Genomic DNA, 16,593 nt, shown 5'->3' on the forward strand with positions numbered 1-16,593 from the left:
TGGCACACCTGCCACCACCATGCTTCACCGTACGGATGGTGCCAGATTTTCTCCAGACGTGACGCTTGGCATTCAGGCCAAATAGTTTAATCTTGTTTTCATCAGACCAGATAATCTTGTTTCTCATGGTCTGAGAGTCTTTAGGTGCCTTTTGGCAAACTCCAAGCAGGCTGTCATGTGCCTTTTACTGTGGAGTGGCTTCCGTCTGGCCACTCTACCATAAAGGCCTGATTGGTGGAGTGCTGCAGAGATGGTTGTCCTTCTGGAAGTTTCTCCCATCTCCACAGAGGAACTCTGGAGCTTTGTCAGAGGGACCATCGGGTTCTTGGTCACCTCTCTGACCAAGGCCCTACTCCACGGATTGCTCAATTGGGCCGGGCGGCCATCTCTAGGAAAAGGCTTTATTGGTTCCAAACTTCTTCCATTTTAAGAATGATGGAGGCCACTGTGTTCTTGGGGATCTTCAATGCTGCAGAACTTTTTTTGTACCCTTCCCCGGATCTGTGTCTCGACACAATCCTGTCTCGGAGCTCTACTGACAATTCCTTTGACCTCATGACTTGGTTTTTGCTCAGAGATGCACTGTCAACTGTGGGACATTATATACACTGCTCAAAAAAATAAAGGGAACACTTAAACAACACAATGTAACTCCAAGTCAATCACACTTCTGTGAAATCAAACTGTCCACTTAGGAAGCAACACTGATTGACAATAAATTTCACATGCTGTTGTGCAAATGGAATAGACAAAAGGTGGAAATTATAGGCAATTAGCAAGACACCCCCCAAAACAGGAGTGATTCTGCAGGTGGTGACCACAGACCACTTCTCAGTTCCTATGCTTCCTGGCTGATGTTTTGGTCACTTTTGAATGCTGGCGGTGCTCTCACTCTAGTGCTCTCACTCTAGTGGTAGCATGAGACGGAGTCTACAACCCACACAAGTGGCTCAGGTAGTGCAGTTCATCCAGGATGGCACATCAATGCGAGCTGTGGCAAAAAGGTTTGCTGTGTCTGTCAGCGTAATTCTTTCTCAGTGCAGCCCTAACACCATATAATTTCAATCACTTTCTAAAGGCACCCCTTTTGATTAGAATGAAACCTTCCATACATGTTTGCACATGGTAGAAGTAGTCAAAAAGTGACCTGAATATGACAAAACATTCAGGACATAGAGGTGCTCAACCTGTGTAACCTGATTTGGGCGTCCACCCACGGTGCTCAGAATGACAGAAATCACATTTAGATTATGGTAATTCATCTTAACAGAACATGCACTTTGAAGATGTTAGAATAACTGTCCGCAATTAATTTTCCTCTGCCAACAAGATGAGTAAAGAACAGCAAATCCCTAACCTACGCATAGGTGGCGCGTGAGTTTCAAGTGAGGAGAATCACCATAAAAATGCATCTTTTATAATAAAACATTCCATGCCTCATTGGATTTGCAGATTTATGTAAGATGGATTACTACTCGTAATGTGATGAGTAAATTGGATGGCCATAATTTAGTCTAATCGTATAACTCAATCGTAAAAAAGTCTTCATTGCTGAGCGCGTACAGCGTAGTGTCCTGGGCTGTAGGCTATATCCGATACGTTTCTTCTTTCTCTGCACTGGAAAAACCTATTTCATGCAATTCTACTACACTGACTGGAGGCATATTATTTTTTGAATAGGACAAATTACAATGCTGTCCATATAATAGGCCTACTAGAAGGGGAGACACAAATAGAAGGACATCCATCTAAACTGGAGGAAGAAATGATTGTCCAAAAACAAACTTAAGTGGCACTGACCCAGCGATTAAAGAGTGAATGTGCGCACTCACCGGGGATATTGCCTATGTGGTACCAGTAAGATAGGCTATAGGCCCAATTTTTAAGTTGAGAATTTTGATAACTAAAAGACAGATTAGTATTTTCGTTGTCTTCTCTTTACAGTAGCCATTTGCTTTCCAAACGATGTTTTCCAGTAATTTAATTTCGAAATATTGCGATATGCCTGACTGGGCTGCTCTACTTTTCACTGACAGTTCCAGCTAGGGCTGTTACGGGGACCATATTACCGCCACAACCCGTGGTCACGTGTCATGCCGGCAGTCAAATTCCCTGTGACCGTTTAGTCATGGTAATTAGCCTTCTCCAAGCTCTGCTGCTGCTGCTGCTGGTCATTAGTAGCCTACCAAACTTGCTCTAATCACCCTGACATCAATGCAAATGTATTCAAAAATCAAATCATACACTTCAGGAGAGCACATGAGCTCATCTTGTGCAACATTTCTATAGGCTATGCGCTACTCAGACTACTGAGTCCACTGGTCTCACTCACACAGAACTCCCCTACGCCTTGACCTCTTTCTCCCCTCTCTCTCCAGATGACATCTTGCGACTAGTGAGGTTTGGCCACCCGACAACCTGCCCGCTCGACCCCATCCCCTCCTCCCTTCTCCAGACCATCTCGGGAGACCTTCTCCCATTCCTCACTTCCCTCATCAACTCCCTGACCACTGGCTGCATCCCTTCTGATTTCAAAATGGCCTGAGTTGCTTCCCTCTTCAAGAAACCAACACTCGACTCATCTGACATCAAAAACGTTAGACCTGTATCCCTTTCTTTTCTTTCCAAAACACTTAAGCGTGCTGTCTCTTAACTTTCTCATTATCTCCCTCAAAACAAACTTCATGACCCTAACCAGTCAGGCTTCAAGACGGGTCACTCAACCGAGACTGCTCTTCTCTGTGTCACGGAGGCTCTCCGTACTGCCAAAGCTGACTTTCTTCTGTTCTCATCCTCCTAGATCTATCCGCTGCCTTTGACACCGTGACCCATCAGATCCTCCTCTCCACCCTCTCAGGGCTGGGCGTCTCAGGCTCTGCACACTCTTGGATTGCATCCTACCTGGCAGGCCGCTCCTACCAGGTGACGTGGAGAGGATCTGTGCACCACACTCTCACTACAGGTGTACCCCAGGGCTCGGTTCTAGGCCCTCTCCTCTTCTCTCTATACACCAGGTCACTCGGCTCCATCTTATCCTCACATGATCTCTCTTATCATTGCTATGCGGATGACAATCAACTACTTTTCTCCTTCCCCCTTCTGACACCCAGGTGGAAATACGCATCTCTGTGTGCCTGACAGATATCGCAACGTGGATGTCGGCCCACCACCTCAAGCTCAACCTCGACAAGACTGAACTGCTCTTCCTCCTGGGGAAGGACTGCCCGCTCAAAGGCCTCTCCATCACGGTTGACAACTCCACAGTGTCGCCCTCCCAGAGTGCAAAGAACCTTTGCGTGACCTTGGACAACACCCTGACATTCTCTGCAAACATCAAAGCAGTGACCCGCTCCTGCAGGTTCATGCTCTACCCATTCAGCATCGTTCACACCCGCTTAAGCCTTAGCCCCACCCATCTCTTTGAGGATTCACAGTGTAGTAAACAACCAAAGATTTCAAGACTAAAAGTTGTGAAAGTTGTACCAAAAGTAGTAGTAAAAATACACTTTGTCTAGTTCTTGGCCGTTATCCTAATCTGACTTTGGTGCAGGTAATGTTGTTCTTCACATTACCGTCTCTCATAAACACACACAACATCAAATAAAATCTAGGTTTATTTGTCACATGCGCAAGATACAGAAGGTTTAAACGGTACAGTGAAATGGTTCCTTGCATAGTGGAGACTTTTGTTAGGATATGTACAGTTGAAGTCGGAAGTTTACATACACTTAGGTTGGAGTCATTAAATCTCGTTTTTCTTCCACTCCACAAATTTCTTGTTAACAACTAGTTTTGGCAAGTCGTTTAGGACATCTACTTTGTGCATGATACAAGTCATTTTTCCAACAATTGTTTACAGACAGATTATTTCACTTACAATCCACTGTATCACAATTCCAGTGGGTCAGACATTTACATACACTAAGTTGACAGTGACTTTAAACAGCTTGGAAAATACCAGAAAATGATTTCATGGCTTTAGAAGCTTCTGATAGACTAATTGACATAATTTGAGTCAATTGGAGGTGTATTTGTGGATGTATTTCAAGGCCTACCTTCAAACTGTGCCTTTGTTTGACAACATGGGGAAATCAAAAGAAATCAGCCAAGAAAAAAAAAAGAAAACATTTGTATACCTCCACAAGTCTGTTTCATCCTTGGGAGCAATTTACAAACGCCTGAAGGTACCATGTTCATCTGTACAAACAATAGTACGTAAGTATAAACACCATGGGAACACGAAGCCGTCATACCGCTCAGGAAGGAGATGCGTTCTGTCTCCTAGAGATGAACATACTTTGGTGTGAAAAGTGCAAATCAATCCCAGAACAGCAAATTACCATGTGAAGATGCTGGCGGAAACAGGTACAAAAGTATCTATATCCACAGTAAAACGAGTCCTATATCGACACAACCTGAAAGGCCGCTCAGCAAGGAAGAAGCCACTACTCCAAAACCGGCATTAAAAAATCCAGACTATGGTTTGCAACTGCACATTTTGGAGAACTGTCCTCTGGTCTGATGAAACAAAAATAGAACCGTTTAGCCATAATGACCATCGTTATGTTTAGAGAAAAAAGGGGGACGCTTGCAAGCCGAAGAACACCATCCCAACCGTGAAGCACGGGGGGTGGCAGCATCATGTTGTATGTGGGTGCTTTGCTGCAGGAGGGACTGGTGCACTTCACATAATAGATGGCATCATGAGCTGGGAAATTATGTGGATATATTGAAGCAACATCTCAAGACATCAGTCAGGATGTTAAAGCTTGGTCGTAAATGGGTCTTCCAAATGGACAGTGACCCCAAGCATGCTTCCAAAGTTGTGGCAAAATGTTTTAAGGACAACAAAGTCAAGGTATTGAAGTGGCCATCACAAAGCCCTGACCTCAATCCTATAGAAAAGTTGTGGGCAGAACTGAAAAGCATCTGTGAGCAAAGAGGCCTACAACCCTGACTCAGTTACACCAGCTCTGTAAGGAGGAATGTGCCAAAATTCACCCATCTTATTGTGGGTAGCTTGTGAAAGGCTACCCAAAACGTTTGACCCAAGTTAAACAATTTAAAGGCAATGCTACCAAATACTAATTGAGTGTATGTAAACTTCTGACCGACTGGGAATGTGATGAAAGAAATAAAAGCTGAAATAAATCATTCTCTACTATTATTCTGACATTTCACATTCTTAAAATATAATGGTTATCCTAACTGACCTAAGACAGGGATTTTTTACTAGGATATAATGTCAGCAATTGTGAAAAACTGAGTTGAAATGTATTTGGCTAAGGTGTATGTAAACTTCCGACTTCAACTGTAGCTAGCTAGCTAACAATGAACCATAATCTCAACTCTAATGCCGAGTTCAAAAGAACTGTGAATTAGAAAAAAAATAGCTCCAACTTGAAAAAATCGCTTTGAACGGTCATCTAACGCGGAACTCCAACTTTGGGATCTCGGATCTCTTTCTAGAGCTCCAACTTTCTGACCTGAAGATTACTGACGTCATGATTTGACCTCGTATATTTCAGAGTTCCCAGTTGTTTTGAACGCGGCAATACTACCATGCATAAATCTGCAGGTAGCTAAAGCTAACCAACTAGTTTCAATGTTAGCTAGCTGGCTAACATTAGGCTATAACTAGCAATGAAAATGTCTTTCTGAGATGCAAATAATATTACTTCAATGATCATACACGTAACATTAGCTAGCTAACAGTGCACTTTCATTTTCAATGAAATTGACTTTATGACTAAATTAGAAAATGAACCTTTCTCTCCCTCTGACGTGGATGCCATGGTTTCCCTTAGTTTGAATATGTATGAAACACCTGTCTCCAGATTACAACATCCTTATTTCTGTGTTCTCTTTTTGGACTTTCCGCATTTGGCAATCATCTCTCTGCTTCCACCGGGCATTCCACTGATTTCAAAACTCGGTCAAATTCTTCCGTGACAACGACACCGTTTCTTCCCCACCACTGTCATCAGAAGACTCTACAATGTCTGGTTCAATTAAAATGTATTTCCCTAAATCAAGGATTTCTTCATTGTCTGATTTCATTTTCAAAGTCAGCATGGCACAATCATCCTCCAGAAAGTAGTCCATCACAACTTCTTCCGAATGAGCTTTGTCGAAGTGCTATTAACTTAAGGCGGCAATGTTGAGAGCAGTAGCAAAACCTTTTTTCAGGTCTTCATGATATCTTTATTAAAAAGCTGCGGTAGACAGGATTATACACATATACTGAGCAGCTCATGTTATAGACAGAAGCATGTTACAAGGCAGACCAATCTGAAATGAATCTGTCAGCATGTCCAATCCCTCCATTATATCAGCCATCATGGCTAGCGAGAAGGTTCCTGTATTTTTCTGTGGCTAAACCTACTAGGCTCGTAATTTAACAATTGGATTTGTATTTACAGATGGCATACAAGTGTGTTATTAAGGCACATGAAAGTAACCATTGTCCAGAAGGAAATTCTGCATAAAAACACATTTAGATTTTTTTTAAAGGCAAAAAAAGAAAAACGTTCAAATGAAACAGGGTCACATACGGTATCAGTCAAAAGTTTGGACACCTACTTATTCCAAGGTTTACTTTATTTTTTAAAACAATTTTCTACATTGTAGAATAATAGTGAAGACATAAACTATCAAATAACACACATGGAATCATGTAGTAACCAAAAAGGTGTTCAACTAATCAAACTATATTTATATTTGAGATTCTTCAAAGTAGCCACACTTTGCCTTGGTGACAGCTTTGCACACTCTTGGCATTCTCTCAACCAGCTTCATGAGGTGGTCACCTGGAATGCATTTTAATTAACAGGTGTGTCTTGTTAATTTGTGGAATTTATTTCCTTTTTAATGCGTTTGAGCCAGTCAGTTGTGTTTTGACAAGGTAGTGGTGGTATACAGAAGATAGGCCTATTTGATAAAAGACCAAGTCCATATTATGGCAAGAACAGCTCAAATAAGCAAAGCGAAACCACAGTCCATCATTACTTTAAGACGATCAGTTAACTTTTAACGTTTCTTGTGTGCAGTCGCAAAAACCATCAAGCGCTATGATGAAATTGGCTCTCATGAGGACCGCCACAGGAAAGGAAGACTCAGAGTTATCTCTGCTGCAGAGGCCCAAATAAGTGCTTCACAGAGTTCAAGTAACAGACACATCTCAACATCAACTGTTCAAAGGAGACTGTGTGAATCAGGCCTTCACGGTTGGATTACGGCAAAGAAACCACTACTAAAGGACACCAATAAGAAGAGACTTATTTGGGCCAAGAAACACAAGCAATAGACATTAGACTGGAGGAAACTTGTCCTAATTTGAGATTTTTTTGTTCCAACTGCCGTGTCTTTTTGAGATGCAAAGTAGGTGAATGGATGATCTCCGCATGTGTGGTTCCCACCGTGAAGCATGGAGGAGGAGGTGTGGGGGTGCTTTGCTGGCGACACTGTCTGTGATTTATTTAGAATTCAAGGCACACTTAACCAGCATGGCTACCACAGCATTCTGCAGCGATACACCATGCCATCTGGTTTGGACTTAGTCCCACTATCATTTGTTTTTCAACAGGACAATGACCTAAAACACACCTCCAGGCCGTGTAAGGGCTATTTGACCAAGAAGGAGTGATGGAGTGCTGCATCAGATGACCTGGCCTCCACAATCACCCTACCTCAACCCAATAGAGATTTTTAGATAGTTGATATTAAAGCTTAAAAAATTACATATATAAAAATAAACATTCTCAAGAAATCATAGAATAGTTTAACAATCCTGTTTTTGTAAGCTTTCAAATGATATCAAACTCAACCATTTATATTTTTCAGTGATTAAGACATGGGCGTCTCATGGTAGGGGTATACAAAATGAGTCAACTTTGAGCACTTATCTCCTGAATGTTTTGTTATTCAGTTCCAAAAAGTCACCTTCTGACCACTTCCACAATGGGCAAACATGTATGAAAGGTTTTGTTCAAATCAAAAGGGGTGCAGTCAGAAAGTGATTGCAATCATATAGGACTATAGGATATAGAACCCACGCCCGATTGAACTAATCAACTTCCTGATTCAACAAATCCAGGGCTTAGTAATTAGTTGATAAGTCGAGTCGTGTTAGTGCTCGTTTAGAAGAAAAATGTGAGCACAAACTTGGGTCCGCAAGAAAAGGGTTGAAAAACACGGCTGTATAGTATAAGCAAGTATTGTATGTGTTGTATCGCCATGTCCTGGAACTTTACACCTCATTAACATTGGCTAGACACTGGATACACTCCATTAGTCGCTGTGGTTTGTTAACCTCTCGTATAAGCGTGTGTACCTTAACAAACGATAGTGTTTGCGCTTTCAAAACATCCCACAGTCCAGAGAACGGTATTGATGACAGGAAACTCAGGGCGCTTAGGGTTTGACTTTGCGTGGGGTGAAAGGCTATTGATTGGGTCTATTTTGAGATCGGCTCAGTCATGCAAACCCGCCTATTCAGGCCATCTCTGCCATGCCTTGGGCAAGCGCCAACCTGTGTCTGATGGGAATGGTCCATAACATACAACAATCACTACCAGAGGTTTTCAAAAACATGCCCAGATGTGTGAATGCACTGCATGCAGACTTTGCTCTCTCAAACATTATACAGTATGCAATGATAAAGGCTGGGTCAACTGTTTAGAAGGCAACCTTTTTCCATTTCCTTTCTGTCTGCATCATTGATCTTGATAGGTCCATAGTGAAAACGTATCCAGTATCTCCACCTGTCAAAAGGTAATGTGAGTAAGGAGCTGAGGAAAAGGATGCCTTGTTGGAGTTTTGGAAGACAGACCCAGTGCTTATACCATTATTGTTGTATTTGCTGTTTAGAATTTGTCTACATGTCTCTCTGGTCATGATAACGATAAATCAATAGATGTAGGCCTAAATGAAGCCATGCACAGTTGTAATTGAAAATGTATAATTCTGGCTTAATTACCATACTTGATCTTTGCAGGCCAATATATAACGTGTTGCTCAGTTGGATAGGTATTTTACACTGTCTTGAGTATGAAGAACCGCCCTTTGATGGTGGTGTTATTATTCACTTCTGGATTGATCCGTTCCCATGGTCTCGTAAGAAGGGGGAAGCCGTTTCAAAAGCTAATTAATAGTACAGATCCCTTTACTGTACTTCAACGAGAGTACTACAGTTGCTTGAGTAACGTTATCTGCACCATTTTACAGTACATTAACTTTTTTATTTTCACTCAGACCTTTCGACTGGAGTGTCATTTGACTCAACTATTGAGACCGCTTTTACCTTCAACATGGGACCTTTTGAAACTGAATGTGTTTCTATTTCAACAGGATACTACAGTGAATTTATTCAATGGAATTACCTTTTTAAGCGTAGAGGTAACTTCCTCAGGGAATCTCTCCTGGTCTCAACTACATTTACATTACATTTACGTCATTTAGCAGACGCTCTTATCCAGAGCGACTTACAGTAGTAGTGAGTGCATACATTTTTATACTAGTCCCCCGTGGGAATCGAACCCACAACCGTGGCGCTGCAAGTGCCATGCTCTACCAACTGAGCTACACGGGACTACGTGACGTAACTAGACAGGAAATGCCCCTGTAAGCCTGAGCCTGATGGCAGAGAGTGTCGTTAACGCTCATGGCACGGCCACTAGGCAGGCTTAGCAAGGATGTAAGGGATGGAGAACTGGCCTTTACGGGAACAGGGGCCTTGCAAGTGGTTTGTAAAGCCAAGAGACTTACAGTTTAACCTCCACATAACTGTTTTAATATTACAACGGAGCTGCTGATGTTACTCCTGAATGGAGCCCTGTGTTACTCATGCATAATCGAGTCCAAATGAAGTAGAAAGACGTGGTTGTCCACTTGATTCTAGACCAGTCAGTCAGCATGGACCATATGAGAGCAGTAAACCTATTTACTTTTTCCCCTTCTATTTACAAGAGCACCTGCATATCCAATGACAAGCTTGTCTAAGAATTATATGCGAATAGAGAATTTTAGGTTAGCATAGAACTACAATTTCCAAGACCCATTATCAGGGCCTAAATTCAATTCCTAATATTGTGTTAAAATTAACACCTGTTACAAGCCAAATGCGGGTAGATTTTTGGGTAAGATGTCTATTTCACCAGCCACGTTGGCGGGTGGTCAGGGATCCACAACGTAAGCATTTCACTTGTATTTGTTAATAAAAAATAAAAAAGATGAATAAATTTTATAGTAAAATAAATGCGGCAGTTGCTGTTTTCAAATTATTTTGCTACTTCGCTTCATAGCTGGTAAATTAATCGCACAAAGTCAAATAACTACGAATCCTACATGGCCTATTCCACCTCGCGCTGCAACATTGCCTGCCTGGGGGTGAGAGTGAAATATTCATTTTTAGGTGTGCTGGCCACACCACAGGCGTAAAAAAAAAATGGTCTAATTTACTTGAAACGAAAGTCAACGAAAGTTTCTTGGCATTGTTTTGTTCACAAGCAAGGATGTTTTTCTATGTTTGAGTTTCAACTGCTAGGGAAGAGAAGACAATGCTTCTACTAGTCAGACTCAATAGAGCAGTCACAAACATGACTAGTCGCGCTACCATGGTAACCTCCCGCCCTTTAAAGGGGCAGGTTCATGTTTTTGTCTCGTCTGTGACGTTTCGGTTAAAAGACTCAACTTCACCCAATGTTCGCGGGTCTGATGGACCCACAACATTATTGAGTTTTTAAAACAATAGAGCCATAATTTACCTAAAAATACTTAGATGTTGACATATCATTTACAAGCAATATAGACCGCATACATGGTTCATATTTGCCGTTTACCTCTGCTAGATCACATTTATCAATAAAAGCTCTGGGATTTTTGTAAACAAATCAATTATAATCAAGACATGGGTGGAATAAATCATGTTTATCTTGAACAAATGTAAATGATGCAAGGTTTTCATCACTAATTTATGTTTATTGCTTTGAACTGAACATTGGAATAACACATTTTACATACAGTATTTTATGGAAATGGTAAATGAGCCCCATTGAACACAAATGAAGTCCGGTCTACACACCACATGAGGGACAGAGTTTTTGGGTGTGTTGCAAATGTATTTCTTGCACTTGATGCATGTGTACTGTGTCTTCCTGTCCTTGGGTCCACACACATTGCAGCGCTTCTTCTTGCTGCTACCGACTCAATCTAAAACGTTGAAAACATTTAGTTCAGGAATCTTACTAATATCTCACTCACATGTATAGTTACAGCAGGCCAGGGTAGGAGAGTCAGACACACACATGTAACAACATCACTTCTGATATTGGAGGTGTTGGTTCTGTGGGTCAGGCAGATGGGGCACCAGCATCCTCCTGAATCCTCCTCACAATGGCTGCAGAAGCTGAGGTCCTTGGGATATGTTACCTCCTCTGTATTTGAGGTCTTACCAATGACTTGCCCAGTTCCTGGAGAAAGAGCCGTCTCATCCGGAGCTTCCCTCTGTCCCAATCTGGGTTCAACAGATGACAAACACATTGTACACCGAGATGTCCAAGATGTTGAAGAATATCACAAGTGGCCAGCGTAAGGTTCTTTTTTTGTAGCTTTAGCCAGTCACCAGCTTGTCTAAATTGTCCACCCGTCCTTTTGTGGCATTGTAATCGATAATGATATTTGCTTTTTGATGTTCCTGGCTACAGATTCTCCCATCCCTATACAGTTTCTTTGGCACGTAGGACACTAGGGACGTGTTCGGCTGTGAACAGAAACTTAGAGGAATTGATAGGCCTGTTCCGTGTGTTCAACAGCTCTGGCTTGTTTTTTTGTTATGTTCCTTCCATCATCAGCTTCCTCTGAGGAGCTCCTGTCCCAGCTTGCGCAAAGTAAAAAAGTTATTGCATGTGATGATGTGGCCACAGAGTCCCTGTGTCACGTCCAGGACAACCCGCATCCCTTGGTTCTTCTCAGGGGCTCCTACATCTGGCTTCCCTGTATAGACTTGCAAGTTCCACGCATATGATGAAGCAGCATCACAGGCAGCCCAGATCTTGATTCCATATTTTGCGGGTTTAGACGGTATGTACCGCCTGAAGGGGCAGCAGCCCCTAAATGGCATAAGCTGTTCATCAACAGTAACGTTGGGCCCAAGGTTGTTGAACAGGAGAAGGTGGTCCACCCACTGGTCCCACACTGACCTGATTGCAGCTAGCTTGTCTTGCTGCCGCCAAGCTGGTCTGGTGTCTCAGTTATCAAAGCGGATAATCCTGGAAATAAAGTAGACGTTTTCCAGAGACGTTGCACGGAAAGTTCTCTGCCAGTTTTTGCATCCCACAGGGATTCTGTGGATTCCCGGTAAGGACCTGAAAACACCAGCAAGGATAAGAACCCCAAAGTATGCATGTAAATGAGTTTGGTCCATCTCTCTCCAAAAACATGCCTTGCCTCCAAATTAGTGCAGTCCAGAATGATTTTCTGGATGGTGCCTGGGATGAACAGTTCAAATGAAGACTATGTTCTGCACATGAGTAACCGCCATCTGTGTCGGCCCTGGTTGCATCCTTATCACATTGGCAGCCATGCGGGGTGGCTCATTCCTTGGGCAAGAAGACCATTTCAATTTCATAATGTTTTGGGCATCCATATTTCTCCTCCTCCAGGCTGCTGATGAGCTGGCTGCTGACTGGCTGGTCCTGGGGCTGGCTGCTGACTGGCTGGTCCTGGGGCTGGCTGCTGACTGGCTGGTCCTGGGGCTGGCTGCTGACTGGCTGGTCCTGGGGCTTGCTGCTGACTGGCTGGTCCTGGGGCTTGCTGCTGACTGGCTGGTCCTGGGGCTTGCTGCTGACTGGCTGGTCCTGGGGCTGGCTGAGGGTCAATCTCATTCTCTTCTTCCAACCCACTGTCAGACTCTGAATTGACAGAGACATGATCCTCATATTCGGAAAACTCCTTCCACACTAGCTTCTCTCTCTGCAAAAATGATTTCTAAGGCCCTCTGAGCACGCATCATTAGACCAAGCCAATGAGTCTTTGTGGAGTCATTTACTGTTATCTGCATGGTGACTGTAATATGGGCAAGCAGCTAGTGAGAAACACTATACCAGATTTTATGTTTTTTAATATTTTTATCTACTAGATTGAGCTACTTTGATAGTAAATGTCACTCCCAAGAAATGGCAGTGATGTTTTACTCAAAGTTTCAGGAGGACAATATTATGCATTTAGTTGGCATTAACCTCCATCTTGAATTTCATTTTCAGTGGTTTAAACTTTTCCAAGCCTCAACATACTTCAACAAGCTCATTGTGATTTTTTTTTTGTGTGTCTTGTCCACAGGCGGCGCAGCAGCAGACTGCCAGCAAGCGGCCCAGCAACAGCACCCCACCACCCACTCAGCTCAACAAGATCAAGTACTCTAGCGGTCCCCAGATCGTCAAGAAGGAGCGTCGCCAGAGTTCATCACGATTCAACCTCGCCAAGAACCGCGAGCTGCAGAAACTTCCTGCCCTCAAAGGTATCACCAACTAACCCACCAGCTTCTCTGGCTGTATCCTGATTCTCCACCTTTCTCCTCAGTTGTGCTGTTCCCTTTACAGATTTAAAAGCATTGGCTTGGTCTACACATTGGCTGGAGGAGGTTTTCACCATTTTTAAATTCATGATGGGAAGTGTACAAGTGCAAGCTTGGGGACACAATAACTGTGTCCTATTCATAGACACCCATATATCCTACATCCTCTCCCCTCACTCCACCCAGAACTTATTATTCGACCTGTGGTGGCTTTGATGATCAGGGAGGTACACATAAGCAATGTTGATCGTTTAGCATCTCTGAGTACTTACTGGCAATAGCTTTTATTGGCTTATTTTCGTCAGATCCCTACCACTTGCATCAGTCATGTAGTATGATGATGTACATGGATGTAGGCCCTTTCATCCCAGTACTTCAAAAGGCAGAACTGTATGTCTTGTCTTCCCTCGAATTAATCATACGGATAGTGCCTTCAGAAAGTAACTTCATCAGAATGCAGTCCTAGGAATCCCAGGTCCACAATAAATGCTTGATTTGTTCGATAATGTCCGTTATTTATGTCTAATTAGCTACTTTGGTTAGCGCGTTTGGTAAACAATTCCAAAGTCACAAAGCGCGTCCACTATAACGTGACGAAATGTCCAAAAGTTCCATAAGTCAGTAGAAACATGTCAAACGATGTACTGAATCAATCTTTAGAATGTTGTTAACATACATTTTGAATAACGTTCCAACCGGAGAATTAGATTGACTTCAGTTGAGCGATGGAACGGAGATGCCTATCACGTGAACGCACGTGGTCAAAGCATGGTCAGCTCGTGGCAGTGGTGACTAATTCCTGTCTCCTTCGGCCCCCCTTCACATTAGAGTCATCAGACAAAGTTCTATTGACTGTTGACATCTAGTGGAAGCCGTAGGAAGTGAAAACTCATCAATATCTCGCTGTAATTTCAATGAGAGCTTGGTTGAAAATCTAGCACCCCCAGAAAAAATCCAAACAGGAAGGGGAACTTCTCAGGTTTTTGCCTGCCATATGAGTTCTGTTATACTCACAGACATAATTTAAACAGTTTTAGAAACTTCAGAGTGTTTTCTATCCAATACTAATAATAATATGCAAATATTAGCAACTATGACTGAGGAATAGGCCGTTTCCTCTGGGCACCTCTGTGCACCTTTCATCCAAGCTACTCAATACTGCCCCTGCAGCCATAAGAAGTTAACGTCATTTTCCTGCTGGAAGGTGAACCTCCGTCCCTGTCTCAATTCCCTGGAAGACTGAAACAGGTTTCCTTCAAGAATTTCCTTGTATTTAGCGACATCCTTCAATTCTCCCATATGTTTGGGGAGTCTCCCACATGCCTTTTGGCGAACACCAAACGTGTTTGCTTATTTTTTTCTTTAAGCAAATGCTTTTTTTCTGGCCACTCTTCCATAAAGCCCAGCTCTGTGGAGTGTATGGCTTAAAGTGGTCCTATGGACAGATACTCCAATCTCCGCTGTGGAGCTTTGCAGCTCCTTCAGGGTTATCTTTGGTCTCTTTGTTGCCTCTCTGATTAATGCCGTCATTGCCTGGTCTGTGAGTTTTAGTGGGCGGCCCTCTCTTGGCAGGTTTGTTGTGGTGCCATATTCTTTCTGTTTTTTAATGATGGATTTAATGGTGCTCCGTGGGATGTTCAGTTTCTGATATTTTTTTATAACCCAACCCTGATATGTTCTTCTCCACAACTTTGTCCCTGACCTGTTTGGAGAGCTCCTTGGTCTTCATGGTGCCGCTTGCTTGGTGGTGCCGCTTGCTTAGTGGTGTTGCAGACTCTGGGGCCTTTCAGAACGGGTGTATATATCCTGAGATCATGTGACACTTAGATTCCACACAGGTGGACTTTATTTAACTAATTATGTGTTATTAACATTCTAACCTGATGCTACCTGAGCCTGATGAGCCATATATTAAATACATTTTATGAGCTCTACACTAATCACATTTAATGAGCCCAAAAAAGCTCAAATGATTGTGCCATTATCCAATGCATATACAGTATGATATAGGCTACAGCACATTACGCACGGCAGAAAGACATAAAAGCCCATCGATGTAGCTAGCTATAGCCTATGCTCTCTTGTGTAAATAAGTGAAACTAGCTCCAGGAGACTAAACGTTTTGAGTGTGAACTGTATTACTGTATTGTACAGTACATGGCAGTCTGTATATTTGTAAACAAGTAAACAACAGCTGATGCACGAGATCTAAGGAAGTCTCAAGGTTTTGCTCGCCTGAGGTAGAGTATTTCAGTGTAGTCTACAGCTTATCATATCTACCAAAGAGTTTTCGTCTATTTACCACCACAAACCGATGCTGGCACTAAGACCGCTCTCAATGAGCTGTCCTGTACGGCCATAACCAAACAGGAAAACGCTCATCCAGAGGCGGCGCTCCTAGTGGACGGGGACTTTAATGCAGGGAAATTTTAATTTGTTTAACCTAATTTCTACAAGCATGTTAAATGTGCAACCAGAGAGAAAACAACTCTAGACCATCTTTACTCCACACACAGAGACGCGTACAAAACTCTCCCTCACCCTCCATTTGACAAATCTGACCATAATTCTATCCTCCTGATTTTCTTCTTACAAGCTAAAACTTAAGCAGGAAGCACCAGTGACTTGGTCAATAAAAAAGTGGTCAGATGAATCAGATTCTAAGCTGCAGGACTGTTTTGCTAGCACAGACTGGAATATGTTCCGGGATTCTTCCGATGGCATTGAGGAGTACACCACATCAGTCACTGGCTTCATCAATAAGTGCAATGATGACGTCATCCCCACAGTGACTGTACGTACAAACCCCAACCAAAAGCAGAATACAAAACGGATACAAAACGGATACAAAACGGAAGCACATCAGCGAGCTGCCCAGGGACACGAACCTACTAGACGAGTTAAATGACATCTATTCTCACTTCGAGGCAAGTAACGCTGAAACATGCATGAGAGCATCAGCTTTTCCGGATGACTGTTTGATCATGCTGTCCGTAGCCAATGTGAGTAAGACCTTTTTTTCT

At 42.8% G+C, this 16,593-nt stretch overlaps 1 protein-coding gene across 2 annotated transcripts in view; it reads left to right on the forward strand.

Moving 5' to 3' along the window:
- LOC129852416 (serine/threonine-protein phosphatase 2A 56 kDa regulatory subunit delta isoform-like) overlaps window positions 1-16,593 on the forward strand; it is a 48,654-nt gene that overhangs the window by 4,903 nt on the left and 27,158 nt on the right. For both annotated transcript variants that reach the window (XM_055918272.1, XM_055918273.1), the window contains exon 3: window positions 13,336-13,513. In XM_055918272.1, the coding sequence (XP_055774247.1) occupies window positions 13,336-13,513 (178 nt within the window). The remainder of the gene's footprint in view (window positions 1-13,335; window positions 13,514-16,593) is intronic.

The sequence above is a fragment of the Salvelinus fontinalis genome, chromosome 1 (assembly GCF_029448725.1).
Source record: "Salvelinus fontinalis isolate EN_2023a chromosome 1, ASM2944872v1, whole genome shotgun sequence".
In the NCBI taxonomy this organism is placed as follows: Eukaryota; Metazoa; Chordata; class Actinopteri; order Salmoniformes; family Salmonidae; genus Salvelinus; species Salvelinus fontinalis.